Below are 19,196 nucleotides of genomic sequence, written 5' to 3' on the forward strand. Positions count from 1 at the left end.
CCAATTTGGCTTTGTTAAGGGCAGATCTTGCCTCTTAAACCTAATTGATTTCTTTGAAACAGTACCAAAGCCATAGATGTGGGCAAGGTAGTCCACACAGCCTACCTGGACCTCGCAAAAGCCTTCGACACAATACCCCACTCAGGTATCATAAATAAGCTTACCAGCTTAAATATCAACCCCTATATCACAAGATGGGTTGCAAACTGGCTCAGAGATAGAACCCACATGGTCAGAATCGCAGGTGCCATGTCCGAATCCAAACCAGTTACAAGTGGTGTCCCACAGGACTCAGTTCTGGGACCTCTCTTGTTTGGTATATACTTTTCTGAGGTTCAGGCTAACACAGGGGGATTATGGCTGACAAAGTTCGCAGATGACTGCAAACTGGGGGCCATAATCGAATCTCCAGCTGACACAAGCTTCCTCCAAAAAGGTCTCACAGAGACGGATGCTTGGTGCCAGAGCCACGGCCTCAAGCTAAATGCTAAAAAGTGCATAGTCATCCCCTTTGGGAGAAACAAGGTGCCCACAAATTACCACATATGTGGTAATCCATTAAGTACGGAAGAAGTAATTAGAGATTTGGGGACCAACGTAGATAGTAATCTCTCCTTTGATAATCACATTGCCAAAGGAGTTAGAAAGACCTTCTATATAGCCCACCTTATCACGAAAGGGTTCGAATCTAGATCAAGAGAGATCATTGTGCCCGTCTACTCGTCACTTATCAGGCCTATAATTGAATACAATGCCCCTTTTGGGATGTACCTTACCCGACACCTGCAGCAACTGGAGAGACCCCAAAAGTATCTCACCATGAGGATCATGGGCTACAAACAGATGTCCTATGTAGCTCGACTAAAGAAACTCCAGCTCTACTCAGTTGCTTACTGCCTACTCAGAGGCGATCTATGCCTGACGTACAAAGCCATGTCAAACCCAGAATTAATGGACATGCTCCACCTCAGAAAATCCAAGTCCCTTAGTGCTACACGCTCCAGGGACCTAAACCTCAGCACAAAAATAAATAGGACATGCTCAAGGGACAGATTAATTTCCCAGAGGCTCCCCTCACTCTGGAATAGAATCCCAATTCATATTAGACATAGCCCCTCGCTGACTCTCTTCAAGCGAAATTTGGACGTGTGGATGGGAAATTGCAAATTCACCCCTGGGATCTCCCCAGTGTCCCTGCTAGACAGAGGCACAGTAAACTAATCTTAAAAGGGTACCTTCTGTGACCTACTTTACAGAGGCACAGTAGGCTAATCTAATAGGGAGGTGGAAGCCAAATACACTCTGGCTAGGCTTATAAATGCCCCAGGGCAGATAGCCTAGTATCTACCTATGAATCTATGAGAGATGTTAGGGTTGGTGCATCACAAGTAAGGAAGGTGTTTGTGCATCACAAGTAAGGAAGGAGTTTGTGCATCACAAGTAAGGAAGGAGTTTGTGCATCACAAGTAAGGAAGGAGTTTGTGCATCACAAGTAAGGAAGGAGTTTGTGCATCACAAGTAAGGAAGGAGTTTGTGCATCACAAGTAAGGAAGGAGTTTGTGCATCACAAGTAAGGAAAGAGTTTGTGCATCACAAGTAAGGAAGGAGTTTGTGCATCACAAGTAAGGAAGGTGTTTGTGTGGCCACGAGCTAGTGAAACAGCAGAGTCAGATTTGTGGTTTGGATCCGATTCCATTACTTGTGGAATAAAATGAAGATTGACATCAGATACAGAATTCTTGTCTTATCAGGAGATTGACCTGCAGACTTATTAAAAGGTGGGCACAGCTGCTTCTTTCCATCTTGCTGTTGTGGGGTCTTACCCACCACCAAACTTTAAGTCATACATTTGCTACAAGTGTTGCACAGGACTTGCTCAGGTCACAGACTAACACTGATAGAAAGTCAAATATTAAAAATAAAGTTTTTAGTCATTAATTACTATCTGCAAACTGGGGTAGAGTCCTGATTTATATGAAGTGCTTTCAGACTCTTTACACAAGAACGCGGTCGGTAACACTATTTTCAAGGATCATCCATTCAAGTGTCAGAACAGCGAGACTGAATGAATGAGAATGTGGGCTGAATACATTACATTTGAGATTACTTGCCAGAGTATTCCCTTCTCTCCAAGGTATTCCATCTTGGAATACAGTATACATTTTAGGGGATGCATGGGTGATGAGGCTGTTTGTTGGTTTTCCATTTTTTTCTTCTTTTTGGAATTTCAGCGCCGTTACGAGACTTGGAATTACAATACAGAGCCATACCATCTGGTTAGATTACTTATTTTGAGTCCTATTGTTGGAAAATGGAAGTCGAGACGCTCAAGCCCTTAAACACAGGATGACGGCCTTAATCCTCTGTACGAAATGACCACACATTTCTACTTCTCAGCCCACTACCTACTGCACTCTCTCTACCAGTCCTTAAATACTGAACCCAACATAATCATCCTGTGTAATCTTACCTACTCATCCACCAACTGGCATACGTACGTACATGCATCGCAAATTGCAAATATGAACAGCTTCTACTTAACTTTAATAACCAACTCTCTCATCCACATACTACCTTGAACTCCTAGTGCCTGAAGCCTCCTTGACCTTGTTATATACAACAACGTGTTCCAGAACAAATGTCTCCCCCTCTATAGTCAAATCATACCACTAAAGCATTATATTTTATTGAAAAACTCAGCCCAAGACGGTATCAAATTTTACTCTATTGAGGGATTATTTTTTTTTCTACAGCTAATCTTCTAGTATTCACAGATGACCCAAGATATTTTAAAATCCAAGATAACCCTAGCTAAACCAAACACTACCACAGACTTTTACAGCCATCTTAACTGCTGCATTGCAGCCTCTGTCTCCATCCTTCAAGATAAAATTGAAAATTTAAGAAAAAAAACTCCAGTGGTGGAACCAAAGCATCAACAAACTCTAGAACGAAAGAAAAAGCTTGTGTCACTAAGGAATAAACTCAAATCTCCTCATTCAACAAATAATATTAAAATATCCAAAGAACTCGGGTCTCAGTCCCTACAAACAAAGTAATTCAGTATCAACATCTCCTGCATAGAAAACCATAAAACCCCTTTTTAACTACATTAGGGATCTTAGATGCACTATGTTGAGCTCTATTGGTACCACCTATGACCCTGAAAACATAAATATACTCGCAGATAAATTCAGTTCAACTTTTTCCAACTCCCATTGCTTTTATGCCACTAACCACTCCGATCCTACCTCCTTCTAAAAAATCACTTCTGAAAAGTTACATCTGTAAAACCAAGAATTTCTGCTTCATAGGTCATACACATCTGTCTCCAAGGCAACACTAATCCTATCCTCACTTCCTCCCTTCTGAACCTGTTCAGTTTTAGTCCTTCCAATGACCAAAGCCTGGAGAATTGCCAACTGGAGCTTTTTATACCAGGGTGGTCTTACCAGTGACCACAGTAAAAATATACCAATTAGTCTTATCACAAATATCCAGAAAGTAACGAATACAAGTAGTGAATGCAGAAGCCTATTCTTTTTTCAGATCATTCTTTATTAGTGGCATATGAGTGTTGCTTTACAAACAAGTCAATGTTAACAGCCTGTATTTATTGCAAACATGTAGTGGCGTGCCAGGGCATGCTCATTAGGGGACATTCCCATGCATGTCCCTTTTTGAGAAGGCCCCAAGAGGTTGGCCCTCCGAGTAATCATAGCCCATCTTTTAAAATGGGCATTGTTCCCAGGAGTTCCCACTCCACCAAAGTCTCACAAGCATCCACCTCAGTAATGCTTGTTCCACTTAATTCAGCAAGTATGGATGTGGTTTCCCTGAAAGTCCTTATTGTTCTCGATTCAACTGGTATCATGCCTCATGTTAACCTGAACTAGGAGGCACAAATGCATGCATTAATATCACATGCTAGCAAATCTGGTGAATACAAATGGCTGACCATCTGACACAGAAAACATTTCATTGTTTACGATTAATGGAAGACTAGATTTTCCAACTCTGTTAAATCTGCTTATTCTCTCTTACCAGGGTCCACCTCAGACCAGACCGCTAACACCCCCCCACACACATACAGTAACCCATACTCTTTAGCTTCATATGTACAGCAACATTTTCTTGAACATCTGCTAGGAGTCGACTTAGCACTCTCTAGATATCCTTCAGGTTTAGGTTAAGTAAAGGGTAGATCTGACAAAGTTTTACAGCAAAAGCACTGATGAAGATTTCTCATGTTAACACAGAAGCCCCTATATGTTCAAGCCTATGATTCATGTATTTATTTATATTTTCATTAATTCTAGGTTTAAGTTGCGCTTTATATCTATGTAATTGTTTTTGGAACAAGAGCTGACAGTGAATGTTTTAGTGTTTCAAAACTGGCAGTTAATGTTTTTTTTTTTTTTTTTGCACCAAAAGTTTTTTTCAGTTCTCAAAGTTTTAAAAGACAGGCTATGGCTGCTCAACAGGGCCAATCTTTCAGGCCCTCCTCTAAAAGAGACACATCCATGGGGACAGACCATTGTTGAATATAGCCCAAAATGTTTGTAATAAATACAGGCTGCCACAGTGACTTTTTTGTAAAACAGTGCTCATCTGCCTCTCATAAAGAATCATTTGAAAAACTAACAGGCTTCTGCATTTCCTTCTTCATTTAAGCTTTTATCTTCAATATTTAATTGGAATTTTACTTTATTTCACTTTAAACCTGATTGGAATTCCTTTTTTCTGTGGAAACAATCAGCATTAAACAATGGTCATTACTGATACCAGATCAACGAAGGATAGTCTCCTACTAGCTCCAAGGGCCTAGTAGGTTACATCTACATTTCCTTATGTTCTGGACTCGCCACTACAGGAAAGTGTGTGCTTCTTCAACCTCACCTTTTCTAACAGGCAAGTCATTATTTTATTTTCATTATGAAACTCTTAAATAACATTGTAGACTACTGATATTATGTAGGTTACTAAACCCTTGGCCTGAACCAATCTGGCTTTGTAAAAGGTAGGCCCAGTGTTCTAAATTTGGAAGACTTCTTTGAGATCATAAAGGATGTGGATAATCAAATACTACACACTACCTCCACAATACCTTTGTCCCCCATTTTTGCACATGGGGCCGGGATGTCACTTCAAGTGACCATCATCTAGAGCCAAGGTTTACACTGCCAGATGGCTATCCATCCTGCAGTGCTACAGGTACTACGCCCTGCCTACCTGGATCTAATATGTCTTCGGTACCATCCTACTCTTCAACATTATTGTGAAGCTGACCTGCTTGAATATTAAGCCCAAAGTAACCCATTGGTAGCTAACTTCCTCTCAGACAGAACCTACACAGTCAAGGTTGGTGACAATTTCCTTTAAAAGGAAAGTCACCAGTGGCAAGCTACAGGGTTCCTTATTAGGTTCACTCCTTTTTAACATGTAGTTCATGGAGGTCTAACCTCAAGACCCTCTGACTAAGTTTGCATATGACTGAAAAACATGGTGCTGGCATTAAGTCTTCATATCCTGGCAAGAGGACCTAACCCACACAAATTACAGGTGTCCAGACCATGGACTTAAAGTTTACCAAAAAAAAAATATATATATATATATACATATATACAGTATTGTACTCTTTGGAAAATAAGAACACCCCTGCACACCTGCAACAGTGGTGCATTGGAATAAAGCCCTTACTGCAGCCCAGATGACTTGCGGTCAGCTAGTGACATGGGCATTGGAGATACCAGGTGGGTGAGAATGACGGTAACCAGTTGATGTGGGCTCACAAACTATAAGGCAGGGGGGGAAGGTTGTCCAAGCTTGCTGCGATAGCAATATTAAGACTCTGGTGAGCTCTACACTGCAAGCAGTGTACAGCTTGGATAGGTAACTGAGCATGCACCTATGTACTTCTGAAGGTGTAATTATGGAGATCACAAGGCTAATGTGGGTTGGAGGGCACATTCTCTGGCAGCAGTATGCTGTCACACCAGCATTCTCAATCTTATCACTGGACCCAGATCACAGCAGTATGATAAATGCCAATTTAAAAAAAAGACAGAATTTGCTTAGTACACAGTAATATATTCACAGGTACAGTCAATATATTGTCCAAGGGCTGCTAATATGCAGATCCATTGTGCTTGCATGCCTGTGTTTATTCACCTCTCCTAACAAGTACATGACCTTAGACATTTGCTTGCACCTTGGTCAACTTTTAGGATGATTTGGCAATTAATGTATTCAATAAATAAGGCAGCATTCCTTACTTGAATTTGAGCAAAGTGCAGTCATTCCGCACAGCTAACCTGTATCAGTGGAGAGGGAATTTTTATGTTTTGCTATTCCCTATGGACAGCACAATATGAATCTGGACTGGTAGAGCTCTCAGTATGTTGCAATGAAATCCTACATGGCATATGAGTAGAATACTTGGCAGGAGAGCAGGTAATGCCTTTTTAACCCATTAGCATTACTCCAGTCACTGCATCTCTTAATATAGACATCTAAATCATAAAACTAACCAAACTGACTTTCTAATCCTAACTGTCAAATCCTTTTGAATTGGTACCATCATTTAATTAACTAACTAAACTAAGCATTCTAGTAGTCTTGCTAACACAGTTTATTAATTTAACATGCATAAATCACACAGATGTAATAAAAATTCTCCCCCCATTAAGGTCTTTACAGTAAAATGGGAATTCCTGTTAAAACATCTTCCTAACTATAATTAAACGGTATCAAGTCCTACAATAGGTTCATAGGTTCATACTAGGCTATCTGCCCGAGGGCATTTATAAGCCTAGCCAGAATGTGTTTGGCTTTCGCCACCCATTTTAAATTAATTTTGCTATGCCCTTTTTCGAGGTTAGTATACTGTGCCGCTGTCTAACAGTGACACAGAAGTGATACCCGGGTTAAACCTACAATCTCCCATCCACTCATCAAGATTCCTCTTGAACAGAGTCAATGAGGGACTCTGCCTAACCTGGACTGGGATTTTATTCCAGAGTGAAGGGAGCCTCTGGGTTATGAATCTGTCCCTCCAGCATGTCCTATTTATTTCAGTGCTGAGGTTCAAGTCTCTCGAGAGCGTAGCTCGATGGGATTTGGATTTTCTGAGGTGCAGCATGTCCATTAATTCCAGGTTGGACATGGCTTTATACGTCAGGCACAGATCGCCCCTGAACAGGCGGTATGCCACTGAGTAGAGCTGGAGTTTCTTTAACCGGGCAGCATATGGCAACTGTTTGAGCCCTTTGATCCTCTTGGTGAGGTACTTTTGGGGTCTTTCCAGTTGCTGCAGGTGTCTGGTAAGGTACATCCCAAAAGTGGCATTGTACTCAATTATGGGCCTGATGAGGGATGAGTAAAGAGGCACAATGACCTCCCCTGATCTAGATGTGAATCCCTTCATGATTAGGTGGGCTATATAAAATGTTTTTCTAACCACTTTGGCCACGTGGTTGTCAAATGAGAGACTGCTATCAACTTGGGTCCCCAGGTCGCTAATTACTTCTTCTGTACTTAATGGATTACCACCTATGTGGTAATTTGTGGGCACTTTGTTTTTTCCAAAGGGGATGACTATACACTTTTTGGCGTTTAGCTTGAGGCCATGGCTCTGGCACCAGTTGTCTGTTTCTATGAGGCCCTTTTGGAGGATGCTTGTGTCGGCTGGAGAGTCTATTATGGCACTCAGTTTGCAGTCATCTGCAAACTTGGTCGGCCACAGTTCTTCCGTGTTGGCCTGTACCTCCGAGAAATATATACCGAACAAGAGAGGTCCCAGGACTGAGCACTGTGGGACGCCACTTGTAACTGGTTTGGAATCTGACATGGCTCCAGCAATTCTAACCATGTGGGTTCTGTCCTTGAGCCAGTTTGCAACCCATCTAGTGACATAGGGGTTTATATTTAGGCTGGTGAGCTTATCTATAATGCCCGAGTCGGGTATTGTATCGAAGGCTTTTGCGAGATCCAGGTAGGCTGTGTGGACCACCTTCCCCTCATCAATGGCCAATAAAAGTAATTCTAAATGCATCAGATTTTCCTTGTGATCTGTGCTTCCCTAACCCTGAAACTTCAGTCTGGGCACTGCACATGCGAATACTTAAGTAAATCGTGATCTATAGCGAAATTCACTTAATCCCTTTGCTTTCTAGTCACAGTCCAGGATACGCTCTAGTTGCGGACACCATTTAGTTTTTGTAACTGCAACAAAATTGAAAGGGAATTTTCCTATATTTGAAACAAAGTTTAGACTCAGAATCACTCAATTCATTTCCTAGTGCTTGTTCATGCTACATTATGAGACGTCATACCACCCCCCAAGGACTTGAGGGCAAGGTATTCCTTGAGGGAGGCCGCAATAGGATTTAAAGAGTTTTCTATTAACAAATGCTACATACCAGTGACAGAAATGTTTACCATGATGTAGCTGACAATAGCAGGTCAAGAACTGTAGGTTTAATTCATCCAGCTGAAAATCACCACCACCAACCCTCTTTGCCCCCATTTCCTGCATAGGGTAAGAGTGTCTTGCCACTCTCCTACTTTCTTCAGAAGCCATGGCTGACTATTACAGGTCATCTGTCATGTAGTCCATCCTTGTTTTCTCTTGCTTGCCTTTTTCCTGTCTCTTAAATCTCCTTCATCAAATCATCGTTTGCTTTCCTGCACGTTTGCCCAAACCATCATAATCTGCGTGTGCCCAAACCATCATAATCTGCGTGTGCCCAAACCATCATAATCTGCGTGTGCCCAAACCATCATAATCTGCTCTCTGATATTCTCTGCAATTGGAGCTACTTTTGCTTCTGCCCTGATGTCCTCATTTCTTCATCTGTCCCACAGTTTGCATCCTACCACCCTTCTCAGGCACTTCATCACCTCTGGCTTCCTCAAATGCTCTGCCCTGACTGCTCAGGTTTCTGTGCCACATAGCAGTAATGGTCATGCAACAGTTTTGTGCACCTCACTTTTCAGGTTCTTTAGCATTCTTCTGTCATGCACTAGCCCTGACACACTGTGCCAGCTGACTGCAGCCCTTCAGATTCTAGTTTTGACCTTTTCACTACATAGGTTGTTGTTGTGCCTTTCGGCTTTTCCCAGTTAGGGGTCGCCACAGCAGAACTCCGGTCCGCTAATGATTGGTAGTTGATTTTTACGTGCCAAGTTACCAGCCCTGATGCACAACCTTCAACGAAGGTACGCCCAATCACGCATGTCTCCACGCAGAAGACACTCTAGCTGAGAATCGAACCGGACAGCGTCTTACTGTGAGGCGACAATGCTACCGGTGTACTAGGCTAATGGACCAGGAGCCTTTACAAGCCTAGCCCATAGGATTACGTTGGCATCATGCCACTTGACCTTAGTTCCCAGTGTCTGTCAAGTACAGTCACTGGAGTGATCGCTGGGGTGAATTTTCTATTTCCCATCTACTCATCAATTTCTCTTGAAGAGGGCCAGTGAGGCACTCCGCTTGACATGTATGGGAAGTCTATTCCATAGCATGGGCAACCTTCGGGTTATGAACCTGTTCCTCCAGCATGTTCTGTTGTGGTGTTGTGGTAATGAGGTTAAAGTCTCTGGAGCATGTGGTGCGGATGGATTGTGATTTCTTTACATGTAGCATTTCTAACAGAGCTGGGTTAGACATGGTTTTGTAAGTCAACCAGAGATCGCCTCTAAGTAGGCGATACGAGACAGAAAATAGTTGGAGTTTTTTTAGTCTCTGCATATAGGACAAGTGTTTAAGGCCTAGGATCCTCTTTGTGAGGTACTTTTGCTGCCCCTCCAGTTGTTGCAGGTATCTAGTGAGCTACATGCCAAATAGGGCATTGTACACGATGATTGGCTTAATGAGGGAAGAGTAGAAGGAGACAATGCCCTCTTTCTTCCTGGATGCAAAACCCTTAGTAATGAGATGTGCCACATAGAAGGACTTTGACCACAGTGGCAATGTGGTGGTCAAAAGAGGTTGCTGTCAACCTGTGTTCCCAGATCTCTTATAACGCCTTCAGTATTCAGTGGACTATCATCGATGTGGTAATTCATGGGAACTGGGTTTTTCCCAAAGGGGATGATGACACATTTTTTGGCACTGAGCTTAAGGCCATACACACCAGTCGTTGGTCTCAGTGAGGCCTTTCTGTAGGATGTCATCCATCACTTGGGGAGTTAATTATGGCACCCAACTTGCAATCATCTGTGAACTGTGTCAGGCAGAGTCCCTTCGTTTTGGCCTGGACTTCAGAGAAGTGGATACCAAACAGGAGAGGACCCAGGACCGAACCCTGTGGGACTACACTTGTAACTGGTCGGCAGTCTGACTTGGAGTCAGCTACTTTCACATTGTGGGTTCCATCTGTGAGCCAGTTTGCAACCCACCTACTGATATTGGGGTTGATGCCTAGCTTAGTGAGGTTTTTTAGGATTCCTCAGTGGGGAATGGTATCAAAGGCTTCCTTTCATCTCAACCACTCCTCCCAGCATAAAAGTTGTTAATCTGTTCCACTACTTTCCCTTCTTCTGAGTTCACCAATTGGTTGTCATGAGAATGGACATAACTGTACTTGGTTTCATCCCATATGCCTTCAGTTTGGCATTCCATTGCTCATCACTCCACTCCAAACTGTTTGATAATGTAGTCCAGTATGAACAGCAGCAAGCTCAAAAGGTGGACCCTAATACACACACCACCATCCCACAGAGTACCCTTCAGTGAGTCTGAACACAGTTCATACTGGTCAGTGGGTCGTACTACATTACCTGCACTAATTCTACCAATATTTCCATGAATTCAAACCATCACAGGACTTGTCTAGATCAGCTTTCTTGGGACTGGTGTCCTATGCTTTCTACAAGCCTAGGAATGGACTACTGGACTCCCCTCATCTCTAGCTTCTTCACCATCATCCGTCTTACTGCAAACATTTATGCTGGTTCTGCTTTATCTCAATCTAAATTGGAACCGATTATTTATTTATTTGCATTTGTTGACTGGGATAGTCCACTGGGTCAAGTTGGCCCATTTTCAGTGGAGGCCCGGGGAGAAAAGCTCCACAAGAACATACATTATATTATATTTACATATATGTAAGGTTACATTATGTTACTTAATGTATATTATTTAAATCAATGCATCAGGTTAAACTAGAGGGCATTTGTTTAAGAGAACAAAGAAGGGGGTAGGAAGACAGCTGGTTGAGGAAGTACTTTAGGTAAGGAGCATGTGAGGGACATTCCCATTTGGAGGATATATATATGAAGAGCTGGCTTTTGAAGTTATTATGGTTGGGTATGTTGCATAGGTGAGAGGGGAGAGAGTTCCAAAGTTTGGCTATTGTGCAGGATAGTAGTAGTAGGCCTAGGGGATGAGAGGGTTTGTGTACTTGAAGCAGATTTTGGTTCTCTGATCTTAGGGAGCAAGGGGAGGGGAGTGTAGGGTGTTAGTGCTGTGGCTAGGGATGGACAGTCAGAAGGTCTGAAGATGAGCTTGTGAGTAGTGGTGAGTTATGAATATCTAAAGTAGTTGGGGAGTTCTAGCCATATGAGGTTTTGAGTAGTGAGTGGCAATGATGAGACCAACATTTGGAGTTTGTAACGAATTTGCTAATTTTGTGGTAGCGGGCTTCTAGTTTGGAGAGCACGCCTAGTTGGAGATTGGTAAATGGAGTGCCATACATGAGGGATGGGAGGAGGAAGGTAGTTGCAAGTGTTGGTCCATCTTTTTCCTACAGTCTTTTTTTTCCTTTGATAGCTTTCTGGACTTCTGTATTCCATCACCAATTTTCCTTCCATACCTTATTTCGATGACTGGCTTGGCTGTATAACTGTTCTTATAGACTTCACACATCCTGTTTAGAGATGCCTCCATTGTTTTTTAAATCCACCAATTCCCATTTCTTCCAGATCAACTAGAACTCTGCTTTCATGAACTTCAGTGTTTTTGCTCCAGTCAACTTCCAGATCTTCAGCCTAGTCTCTTTTAACCTTAGAGCCTTCTCTAACCACTGCTTAGATCTGATTATGGCCACCTCTGGTTTAAGCTGTGGGAGAACTCTGTCACTGGGGATGACTTTGCAATCTCTGATTCTACCCCAATGCCCTTTCCTTAGTAATAGTAGGGGGGGTGTTCTACTAGAGTTGCATGCTGGCCACTCTTAGGTGATCTTGTGACTCTCTCTCACTGAATTGTGTTGCTCATCAAGCCACTTTCCTGACAAGAGTCAGGAGAGGCCACTTTATTTCTCTTGCTCCACCCACATCGATCCAGGCAGACCTCATATTTTGTCAATTGTGCGATCAGCATTCAGGTCCCCCACTGTCAACAGTTTATGTTGTTCTGCTTTATGTAGTAGTTCTTGCAACTGCTGCCTGAATGCACCCTTTTCCATGCCATTACAACTTCACTGCAGGGCACAGGCTAAGCTCATAAATACTACCTCATCTTTACAATGGAGTCTGATTGCCATACATCTCGCCAATTCTAATGGGCATCCCTCGGTCTTTACAAGAGACTCGCTTACTACAGTAGCCACACCATTTCTAGCCTGCCCCCCCCCCCCCCCCAAGCAGGAGGCTCTGGACCTCAAGCCAAGTAGCTTTGCTGCACTGTCCTTCCACCTTGTCTTCTGGATAAACAGGATGACCCGTCTCCTCCTTACCATCATGTCATCCATATCCAAGCTGCATTCTGTCAGTGATTCTACATTCACTGCGTCAATCCATAGTTCATGGTTCACAGACCAATTGCTTTTACGTCCAGCTTTTGCTAAACTGAGCTACCCTAATTAACCAAGACTAAGCACTTGGATTGATGGCCAATAGCTTATTGACCCAGAGCTGCTAGGCTTTATGCCAGGCAAGCTCTGGCCTGCATATACATAGACCCTCCCACCGTCATTAGTGCCGATCCCTGAGGTAGGTTAAATCATCCCACTTACCACTAGCAAATGCCCATACCCATATTTGGTGGCTTTAAAATCAACATGATTAAGTTATCTACAGCCAGTGTTTACATCAAGTGGCTATCCCTGACATGTTCCACAGTCTGTGACCACCTAGGTAGCGAATATTGCCTAAAGCAGTTGGTGTATACAGCTCTTAGCCCCCAACCACTTCACATCATCTCCTAGTGTCTGTGCTGCTGCACACATCCATTTGATTTTTGACCAAGTTTGAAGTGGAGGTGGGAGGAACCACACAGACATGGGTCTGGACACAAACTCCATACAGGCATTGGCCAGAAGTCAGGCTGAAACCTTGTACCTCAACCTGTATGGCAACCATATGCAATTCAAAATAGCTATTAACAAATATTTGACACATTCTTGAAAATTAAACGCCAGACCATCACAGGCCAGCAAGAAAGGATATGGTTTTAACCGGTATGCACATGGCAACTGTTAAAAAAAATAAAGTCATGAATGCCAGCTTTGAGAAAATAAATTTACTACAAAGCATGGAGCCAATTTCATGTACGTGCTTCATAAAGCACATTTAAGGCTAAGGAAACATGCACATTGATTTATATTGATAGCAGCCTTGTCTTTTAACTATTAATTTTGTCATTAACCTTGCATAATCAGTATGTGCAGGTATATTTGGAAAGACACGTTTTCTTATCTTTGACTATTATTGGTTTATAGGTTCACCACATTGTAGTCGTCATGCCACGGACTGCTGCCTAGGCAATCACTATGGGTTCAGTATTCATCACAGTGGAACATACGCCTGCCACATAAGGGGTTCGCACATGTTAAAATTTTGAATTTGCCGGACGACTTCTTCAATGGACAAACATAAGAACCTTCAGTAGAGCATCTCTCCCCCTAGAAAGAGTACAGCACAGGACACAACAGATGTTTTTTCCTGTTGTAAACTGTGGCATAATCAATACCAAAGAACAGCAACAGGCTACTTATTCTGCAAGTCTGCTTTCTATGTGGCCATGTCCGTCCATGAGTAGTATAAGCAAAGAGGAGGCAACCACTGCATTCACAGAGAAGGAAAGAAACAGAAAAATATATGCAGCACAGAAAGAAAACACATAAATTATGTTAAGTTGTGGGTAGAATATTACAATTTAAAAAATAGTACTGAATAAGGCAGTGTAAATAATACCTACTTCTGCCTCCTAAGGAGTTCTTTAGTTTCTTTCTCGTATGTCTGTTTTTTTCTTAGAAGGATTCTGTATGCATGTTGCAAGTTGGACAACTCACTCTCGCCTGAAGGGGGAAAAATCATAAGTTCATTTTTCTAAATCACAAAAATTATGATATTTTTTAATAATGTAACAGTTTAAACATGCAATTTATTTTTGATTTCATGATTTTACATGTACACTAAACGTGATCTTTCAACTGAAGTCCCATATGGACTGTGAACAAATCTATGGCTGCTTACAGATGGAGATGCAGAGACAGAAACGGAAACATCTTTAATTCCACCTTTGTCAAAACTAGATGCAGCAATAACTTGTTTTACAACCAAAGGTAGACTCTTACATGCAACCCTTCACACCACTCCCAAGGTAAAATGCTTCCTAATGACATTTACTGACTGGGATGTGGCAGCATTACATTCTTCTCACCAGTGAGACGTCAATTTAGATTAATTTAAGAGAATAAATGGACTTATTTGCTTTTGAGACAAATCTAAGATTTAAAAATAAAAGGAATCATATTAAAGACAGAGTGGGATAAGGTACAAAGATGTGCTTAAACACAGTTTGGAATTGTAATTCTTTTTCATAAAAAATGAAGCTGTAATATGTTAGCCACTGAATCAGATATGTTATGTTTGCTGTCCATAGGCAAAGCCCACATAAAAAAGCTGAAGTGTTAATAATGAATATACTGGAGACATAACCAAGATAAACCCACAATTTCTGGCTCCAGAACATGAAAATGGCAGACATTCACAGAGTGCATTTTCACCCTAAAAATGTAGTTGAAAGTATGCTCATTGAATGGAATTGTAAGAGTAATCATTTTTAACTGTGGCCTCTGAACCTAAATACCTAATATGATAAACTCCCAGTTATCTGTACTGTGGAGGAAAGGATAAATTCTCTGATATTGCTGTTTTTCAATAAAATATATAAAAGTTGAAAATTTACCCCCTGTCTTTCAGTAGCATATCATAATATTCTCATTTCGGATGAACTATTTAGCACCTCTAGGATCTCAATCCAACACGTAATCTGTAGAAGTTCATAGTCATATTAGATCCTTTCTTTGATAGAAATCTCCCCTACTGAGTCCAAAACCTGCTACGTAGGATTATACGAGTATGGAATAAACATCATTGGCTATTCAAGCTTCTTACAAAAGGAGCATATAGTCTGACACCCATATGGATATTAACTAGTTTATTAGTGGGGTATCGGGCTCATGATGGCTTGAGACATGAGCCTGTGACCACACTAAAAGCCAAGGATAAAAGGCAGTGGTCCCGTACACTTATTGAGAAAGAAATACTAACAGTAATTTTATTTATCCTTCCATTAAAAATGACAGCAGATGAAGCAGGATTATTGGCATTATACAAAAATCACTTTTGTCTTAGGCAGGTAGGACAGCTGAAGTTTAGACAAATAAAACAGTAGAAGGATAGAAGAATGGATTGAGCTGGCAATGCATGAAAATGAACAGAAACCCAGAGTATCTCAGGAGACTGAAGGCAACGGAAGATTATGTACGACATAGCAAGACCTCTGGAAGAGAGAAAACTGGGCAAATACATCTGACAACTATCTGGTATTTGCCGAAAAATACCAAATTTCCTCACAGAATAACAGGGTTCAAAAAATTCTGAGGGACCTTTAAATCAGGATTTATTTTACTGCTTTGTCTCCCCTCACATCATTATCTCATACCTCCAGCCAAGAAGCATCGCTGACCCTGAATGTGATGACATTAGCAGATTGATGACCATTGTCCATGATTGACAAGTGAACGTGAAGCGGTAAAGTGCACAGGAAAATGCATACAAGAAAAACATCACAGAAATAGCAGAATGTCACAGACCATGAGAAAACAGGTATAGTAGGTACAATGGTAGACAAATGCAAATTCAAGACCTATCGAATTATTAGCCCACCTTTCAGAAACCAAGAACGTTAAAATATATGAATAAAGGATGACCTGTAATAAAACAAATTAAGGGGACCACGGTAACACATCACAAACTTTTAATGACACATTTAGCACTTTCATCCCGGTATAGTGAACTTCATCAGAATACTATTACAGGCCAAAAAAGCAAATATGTATACATAAAAAAAAATCACATGTACAAATCCATCCATCTAATCACAATCCAAATTAAGAACTGCACCTTAATCACCTACCAAGGTATAATTTAACCCTTTCCTATAAACAACAGATTTGTATTACTATTAAACCACTCTAACAACCTACATTATTTTTAGCAAATTGCTAAAACCATAACAATGAAAACGTGAATGTATAAAAAATCTTATAAAATGAATACACCCTAACAAATAAAAAAACTTTTGTTGATTTTCATTAGTTAATAAACCTATCTCCATTCATTCCATCATCCCAAACCCCCATAAAAAAACATTTTTCACATGAAGAAGCTCGCTTTCAATTTTAAAATAGTACTCGGGGAAACATTCATTCAAATGGGGGGGTCATGGCATTGGTTTGCAAAATCCATTGAAACTCTAAATATTCTAAAAAAAAAAAAATCATCATTATGTCCCCCCCAGGACCAAGATCACAGTGGTCAATGGCACAAAACCTAAAAAGTGACCTTTGTTCTTCAAAATATATTTATAAAGGGCATCATTACAGCCCATTTTCTTGATTTCATACATATGCTGATATATCCTATCTTTCAAAGCCCTTTTAGTTTTTCCTGTGTAAAATCCATCACATAGCTGACATTTAGCAATATAGACCACCACCTTGGAAAAACAAAACTTATGTGGTATGATAATTTCCTTTGATTCTAATACTATTACACACTAGTATGTTCTCACACTGGGTGTGAGATCCACACAAACATTTTCACTTTCTTATACATCCCCCCAGTTCACTAACATCTGTTTGAAACGGTTTTCCTTCCTATAAACTACTTTTGATTTATCAACTTGTGGACACCCATATGGATATTAACTAGTTTATTAGTGGGGTATCGGACTCATGATGGCTTGAGACATGAGCCTGTGACCACACTAAAAGCCAAGGATAAAAGGCAGTGGTCCCGTACACTTATTGAGAAAGAAATACTAACAGTAATTTTATTTATCCTTCCATTAAAAATGACAGCAGATGAAGCAGGATTATTGGCATTATACAAAAATCACTTTTGTCTTAGGCAGGTAGGACAGCTGAAGTTTAGACAAATAAAACAGTAGAAGGATAGAAGAATGGATTGAGCTGGCAATGCATGAAAATGAACAGAAACCCAGAGTATCTCAGGAGACTGAAGGCAACGGAAGATTATGTACGACATAGCAAGACCTCTGGAAGAGAGAAAACTGGGCAAATACATCTGACAACTATCTGGTATTTGCCGAAAAATACCAAATTTCCTCACAGAATAACAGGGTTCAAAAAATTCTGAGGGACCTTTAAATCAGGATTTATTTTACTGCTTTGTCTCCCCTCACATCATTATCTCATACCTCCAGCCAAGAAGCATCGCTGACCCTGAATGTGATGACATTAGCAGATTGATGACCATTGTCCATGATTGACAAGTGAACGTGAAGCGGTAAAGTGCACAGGAAAATGCATACAAGAAAAACATCACAGAAATAGCAGAATGTCACAGACCATGAGAAAACAGGTATAGTAGGTACAATGGTAGACAAATGCAAATTCAAGACCTATCGAATTATTAGCCCACCTTTCAGAAACCAAGAACGTTAAAATATATGAATAAAGGATGACCTGTAATAAAAACAAATTAAGGGGACCGCGGTAACACATCACAAACTTTTAATGACACATTTAGCACTTTCATCCCGGTATAGTGAACTTCATCAGAATACTATTACAGGCCAAAAAAGCAAATATGTATACATAAAAAAAAATCACATGTACAAATCCATCCATCTAATCACAATCCAAATTAAGAACTGCACCTTAATCACCTACCAAGGTATAATTTAACCCTTTCCTATAAACAACAGATTTGTATTACTATTAAACCACTCTAACAACCTACATTATTTTTAGCAAATTGCTAAAACCATAACAATGAAAACGTGAATGTATAAAAAAATCTTATAAAATGAATACACCGTAACAAATAAAAAAACTTTTGTTGATTTTCATTAGTTAATAAACCTATCTCCATTCATTCCATCATCCCAAACCCCCATAAAAAAACATTTTTCACATGAAGAAGCTCGCTTTCAATTTTAAAATAGTACTCGGGGAAACATTCATTCAAATGGGGGGGTCATGGCATTGGTTTGCAAAATCCATTGAAACTCTAAATATTCTAAAAAAAAAAAAATCATCATTATGTCCCCCCCAGGACCAAGATCACAGTGGTCAATGGCACAAAACCTAAAAAGTGACCTTTGTTCTTCAAAATATATTTATAAAAGGCATCATTACAGCCCATTTTCTTGATTTCATACATATGCTGATATATCCTATCTTTCAAAGCCCTTTTAGTTTTTCCTGTGTAAAATCCATCACATATCTGACATTTAGCAATATAGACCACCACCTTGGAAAAACAAAACTTATGTGGTATGATAATTTCCTTTGATTCTAATACTATTACACACTAGTATGTTCTCACACTGGGTGTGAGATCCACACAAACATTTTCACTTTCTTATACATCCCCCCAGTTCACTAACATCTGTTTGAAACGGTTTTCCTTCCTATAAACTACTTTTGATTTATCAACTACTTGTAAATAAATAGTCTGACTTTGTTCTAAATAGGTCCCAGTTGCTATTAAGAATTTTACAAATGGGATAAAAATCCTGGTTGTAAGGAATAATGCAAGTCGTATTCCACAACTCATTTCCTTTCTTCCTATGTTTGAACTCCCTTCACAAATCCCATCTGTAATCCCCAAGAGTGGTTTGTATGTCCCTTGACTCTGTTTAACCTCATCAAAATATGTTAACAAAACTATTGGGGTAACTCCTTTTAGACAGTATCTCATTCAATACCATA

At 40.5% G+C, this 19,196-nt stretch overlaps 1 protein-coding gene across 1 annotated transcript in view; it reads right to left on the reverse strand.

Moving 5' to 3' along the window:
* LOC122788763 (outer dynein arm protein 1-like) overlaps nt 1-19,196 on the reverse strand; it is a 683,950-nt gene that overhangs the window by 545,237 nt on the left and 119,517 nt on the right. Inside the window, exon 3 of the mRNA XM_044055657.1 lies at nt 14,147-14,246. Coding sequence (XP_043911592.1) covers nt 14,147-14,246 — 100 coding nt within the window. The remainder of the gene's footprint in view (nt 1-14,146; nt 14,247-19,196) is intronic.

This window comes from Protopterus annectens, chromosome 14.part0 (genome assembly GCF_019279795.1).
Source record: "Protopterus annectens isolate FY-2018-M chromosome 14.part0, PAN1.0, whole genome shotgun sequence".
Taxonomy (NCBI): Eukaryota; Metazoa; Chordata; order Ceratodontiformes; family Protopteridae; genus Protopterus; species Protopterus annectens.